We start from the raw sequence: 5,643 nt of genomic DNA, 5'->3' as shown, positions 1-5,643 counted from the left end.
TGCACATTATGTGCTCTGTGATAATTCACACATGTAGAATAGTGATCTTTAGAGGGGAGGAAGAGTCCTGGGAGACATCTTGGGGAGGTAGTAACCATAACCAATGCATAGTTATTAAGGAAGGAGTGACTGTGTTCTACAATACATTCAGTGATCCTGCTTGGCAAAAACCTATTACATATTTTATAGATTTCAGAACTTTATAACACCTTTTTGTTATTGATAATTATCTACTAAAGACATTTAACAATTTTCCAGGTTGATGAGGCATTTTTATTTTCTAATTTTCTTACTGAATTCTTTAAGTCCTGTAATTAATTTTAATTGAATGTTTATGAGAGGTCATAGTTGAATCATTGTTAGTTTTGTGAGATTGGGTTTATCTCTGGAGTCATATGCAGTATATATTTGGTAAGTTAAGTAGGAAGTTGAAAGTGAAATGTGTTCATTGGCATAACTGAAATAGAGTGATCATGTACATATTCACATATATGTTTTATTATTTTGTTTAACATTTTATATCTTTCTGTTTCTTTAAATGGGCTCTCATGTAGCCCAGGCTGGACTCAAATTTACTGTGTAGTGGAGGTAAGCCACATGAGCTAGAATCACAAGTGCCTCCCCTAGTTTTGCAGTTCTAGACAGCAGAGGTTTGATCTTCTTTTTGTCCATTTCACTGAGTCTTTGAAGAATATTCTAGGTATCACACATCTTTACTAATTAGTTTTCTTATTACAGAAACATGATTTCTAGACGAATGGTAAACACCAACTGTTGTCTTCAGAACATTAAGTTTGTGACACTGATGGATCAGAACAGCTGCCCAAGGATCCAAGAGTGGTTTGAGTGGGTATGGCAGGCTGAATCCAAATGGTATAAGATTCCAATGTAGGTAGTTATGTCCACAACTCGAGATTAAAAACTGTGGTGGTATTTTGTTTGTGCTCTAACAAATAAAGCTTGCCTGGAGATCAGAGTGCTGAGCTAGCCACTAGAGGGCAGGCAGTGATGGCACACACCTTTAATCCCAGCACTTGGGAGGAGGAAACAGGAAGTGACAGGACTGGGCAGAAAGAGTAACTAATAAGGTGGGATAGGGACAGGAGCTCCCCCCCTTCAGCCTGAGGATTCTGTAGGGGTAAGAAGTGTCTTCAGTGCCGGACTGTGCTGCTTCTCTGATCTTTCAGCTTTCACCCTGGTATCTGACTCTGGGTTTTTATTATTAAGACCAATTGGAATTCCTGCTACAAAAACTGTCTGGGGTTAAGGATTATTACTGTTAGTTATCTGGCACTGAACCAGGTGAAGGGTTGGCATTCAGTGCCTATAGAACACATGAAAGTGGGTGAACAAATCTTTTTGGATCCTTAGAGCATAGCTAAGTAAAACTGTAGTATAAGCAAAGATACTTTGGCCAGAAGAAATGTAGAGGAGCATCCAAGAAGACTATTTTAATGGTTATCATTGAATCTTGCAGAAATTTCTGGAAGAGCATTTTGTGTCCTATGCATGGACTAGATGGTTACTGTGCAAACACTGTCATTCTTCTCTAGAGCTCAGAGAAGGGTATGCTCAGCAATCATCTAGCATGAAATATCTCAGAAAGCAAGCTCAAGATTTTCCTTGTTGACCTCTGTGCTCATGGCAAGAGGAAACCAGACCAGCACCTTTGAGTTCCTCCTCTGGGGTCTCTCAGAACAGCCACAGCAGCAGCGATTCCTCTTCCTGATCTTCCTGTGGATGTACCTGGTCACCGTGGCTGGGAATATGCTCATTGTCCTGGCCATTACTACTGATGTACAACTCCACACTCCAATGTACTTCTTCCTTGCCAGCCTGTCCTGTGATGACATCCTTTTCACCTCCACCACAGTACCCAAGGCCCTGGTGAACATCCACTCCCAGAGCAGGACCATCTCCTATGCAGGATGCCTGGCCCAGCTCTACTTCTTCTTGACTTTTGGAGACATGGACATCTTCCTCTTGGCCACAATGGCCTATGACCGATTTGTGGCCATTTGTCACCCTCTCCACTACACAATGATCATGAGCCTCAGGCGCTGCTCACTCTTGGTGGCAGCCTGCTGGACCCTTACAAATGTTGTTGCCATGACACACACCTTCCTCATATTCCGGCTCTCCTTCTGCTCCAAGAAGGTCATTCCAGACTTCTTCTGTGACCTGGGACCCCTGATGAAGATCGCTTGTTCTGAAACCCGTATCAATGAGCTTGTGCTTCTCTACCTGGGGGGTGCAGTCATCTTAATCCCCTTCCTGCTCATCCTTGTGTCTTACATCCGCATTGTGTCAGCGATCTTCAGGGTCCCTTCTGCCCAAGGAAGGCGCAAGGCTTTTTCTACCTGTGGGTCCCACCTTGCTGTGGTGGCCCTGTGCTTTGGGACAGTGATAAAGGCTTATCTGTGCCCCTCATCATCTTCCTCCAATTCAGTGGTAGAGGACACAGCATCTGCTGTCATGTACACAGTGGTGACCCCCCTACTGAATCCCTTCATTTACAGCCTGCGGAACAAAGACATGAAGGGAGCACTGGTCAGAATTCTCAGGGGCAAAATCTCCTTCTCCTGGGGCCAGTGACTCCTGCAGAGAAACAGAAGGTGTCCTCATTCACTCTGCTGAGGATCTTCCAGAAATTTCTACCTCAAGTGTCCCCTTCTGAATCCTACATATGCTTTATCACAGCCCTGCTCATTGACTTCTCACCTCGAGTTTCTTAGATTTGAGGAAAATGAAAGGCTTTCTTTAGGCTTTGATTTGTTATAAATTGCATCTTTGTTCATTTATTTATAATCTCATTCACCAGAATGATGATTTAGTCAGTATCAGACAGCAAGACAATTCTTTCTATGGGGACAATATTCTAGAGCTGAAAATTCTTTGTCCCAAAGAAAATGCACTATTTGGACAATATCATCCATGAGTACAATGCATTTTGATCATATCCACTCTCCCTTCCCCGTCTAACTTCTCCCATGAACCCTCACTTTCTATTATCAAGTTCATGTGCCCTTCATCTAGTATATGCTCCCCACACATGTGCTCACATGTATCTATCTCCTACTGAGTCAAACTCGTGTTCTCCACATACACATGGGTGTAGCTTGAATAGTAGGATATGGGCAACCTGCAACAGAGCTTGTCATAAGAAAACTGCTCTCCTTTGTCCATTGACTGATGGAGGCAGATGCAGAGATCCATGGCCAGGCACCAGGCTGAGCTCTGGGAGTCCAATCGATGAGAGAGAGGAGGGATTCTGCTGGTGAGGGATGTCGAGGTCATGAGGGGAAGATGTGCATGCTAGTGGAAGCCCATGAACTGTAGACTAGTGGCTGTGGAGCCCCCATGGGACTGGACTAGGCCCTCTGGATATGGAAGATGGTTGTTTGGCTTGAACTGTTTGGAGGGCATCCAGGCAGGGGGATCAGGATCCATCCCTGGTGCATGGGCAGGCTTTTGGGAGCCTGGTGTCTGTAGTGTGATGCCTTGCACAGCCTTGGTGCAGTTGGTGAGGAGCTTGGACCTGCCTAGGCTCAGTGTGCTGGGCTCAGTGTGCTGGGCTCATGCTCCCCATGGAACACCTTGATTTGGGGGATGTGGGGATGTGGAGTGGCTTGGGAAGGAGGGCTGAGGGGTGGGAGGATGGAGAAGGGGGGATCTGTGGGTGGTATGTAGAGTGAGTAGAAAATTTCTTAAAAGAAAAAAAAAGAAAGCTGCTCTCCCTGTTCAGCAGCAGTTGGCTGCCTGTAGCTCCTAAACTGTGGGTGGGACCTGGTATGGTCTTGTCCAGGCAACTAGAGCTGTTGAAGGTTAATGAATGTAACACCCCTGTCAAGTCCAGACGATATTATTTTGCAGCAATCCTCCAGGTCCTCTGTCCTTACACTCTTTCCTCCCTTTCACTATGATTCTTACCCTCTTGTGACCTTGTGTTTCATCATCATTAGAGACACATTGCTCTCGTTTGTGGTGACACTGGTGTAAACAAACCCATTGCAGAACCTGAGTGTGAAAGTATAGCTCATGTAGTTATGCACAACACAGAGCACCGATGGTAGTAATAAAAGACTGGGTGGTAACTGTGTATGTGTTCACTATACCGTTCATCGTCATTTCAGAATAAACTCCTTCCATGTGCAAAAGGTATGTGTTAAATAATGTTCTTTGTTCTGCTACCAGCAGATTCATATCTTGCATTTACAAAGTCTCTGGCCTAATAAAGAGGATATTGAGTGGCTGACCTGCACTATTTATGTTTGTGTCAGGATATTTTATGAAGTTCATGCAATGATTATATTGTCTGATCATTTTTATAATCTGTTTTCAGTTTTGAGGTATGTGTGACTGTCCTTTCCGGTAACTTTCCTCAATAAGAACTGTTTTTTGCAGGGTTCATAATTCTAAAAGTCTGTGTAGCCCTTTAAGACAATGGGAAAGTGATATATTTAATTAAATTTATATAACTATATAAATTGTGTAACAATATAAATTCATTAAAGGTATTTAATTAAATTTGTACGACTATATAAATTGTGTAACAATTAATATAAATTAATTAAAGCAAATAAATTAATTTAAAATGTTAAAAATATTTTTTATTAAGAAAAATTTTTTATTCATTTTACACACATTCCCCTCTTCCCTCCTCCTGCCCCCCCAGCCTTTCCCTCTCAACTCCTCCACTGCCCCCCCACAAGAAGGCAAGGCCTCCTATGGGGAGGCACATCTAGTAGAGGCAAATCCAAGCCCTTCCTTTTGCCTCAAGGCTGCATGAGATGTCCCATCATAGGTAGTGGGCTCCATAAAGCCTGCTCATGAACCAGGGATGGATTCTGATCCTACTGCCAGGGGACCTCCCAAGCAGATCAAGCTACACAACTGTCTCATCATGCAGAGAGCCTAGTCCAGTCCCATGCAGGCTCCACAGCCTTTGATCCAACATTCATGAGTTCCCACTAGTTTTGTTTGGGCGTCTCTACAGGTTTCCCCATCATGATCCTGATGCACTTGCTCATAGAATCCCTCTTCTTTCTCTTTGACTGGACTCCTGGAGCTCTGCCTGGTGTTTGGCTGTGGATCTCTGCATCTGCCTCCATCAGTCATTGGAGAAAAGTTCTGTGATAAGTGTCAGGGTATTCACTGGTCTGATCCCTAGGGTAAGCCAGTTCAGTTCAGGCACCCTCTTCACTATTTCTAGTAGTCCAAGCTGGGGTCATCCTTGGGGATTCCTGGCAACTTCCCTAGCACCAGGTTTCTCTAACCCATGATATCTCCCTCTATCATGGTATCTCTTTCTTCGCTTTCTCCCTCTGTCCCTGTTTCAGCTTAACCATCCTGTTCCCTTATGTTCCCATCTCCTATTCCCTACCCTCCATTGCCCACCCCTCATCCCTAGTTTACTCATGGAGATCTCATCTATTTCCCCTTCCCAGGGCGAACCATGAGTCCCTCCTAGGGTCCTCCTTGTTAGCTAGCTTCTCTGGAGCTGTGGATTGTAGTCTCGTTATCCATTGCTTTACATCTAGTATTCACTTATGAGTGAGTACATACTATGTTTGTCCTTCTGAGTCTGGGTTACCTCACTTAGGATGATATTTTCTAGTTCCATCTATTCGCCTGCCAATTTCA

The 5,643-nt window shown here is 44.0% G+C and overlaps 1 protein-coding gene across 1 annotated transcript; it reads left to right on the top strand.

Annotated features, from left to right (window-relative positions):
• Positions 1–1,641: 1,641 nt before the first annotated feature.
• LOC131916210 (olfactory receptor 1P1-like) lies at positions 1,642–2,595 on the top strand. The gene has a single exon (XM_059269519.1). It carries the CDS (start codon positions 1,642–1,644, stop codon positions 2,593–2,595), a length of 954 nt encoding a protein of 317 aa, XP_059125502.1.
• Positions 2,596–5,643: the final 3,048 nt, after the last annotated feature.

Source organism: Peromyscus eremicus, chromosome 8a, assembly GCF_949786415.1.
Source record: "Peromyscus eremicus chromosome 8a, PerEre_H2_v1, whole genome shotgun sequence".
Lineage (NCBI taxonomy): Eukaryota > Metazoa > Chordata > Mammalia > Rodentia > Cricetidae > Peromyscus > Peromyscus eremicus.
This window is presented reverse-complemented; position numbering and strand designations above follow the sequence as displayed.

Coding starts and splice junctions, on each gene's coding strand:
- LOC131916210 (XM_059269519.1), top strand. CDS start 1,642: ATGGCAAGAGGAAACCAGACCAGCACCTTTGAGTTCCTCCTCTGGGGT.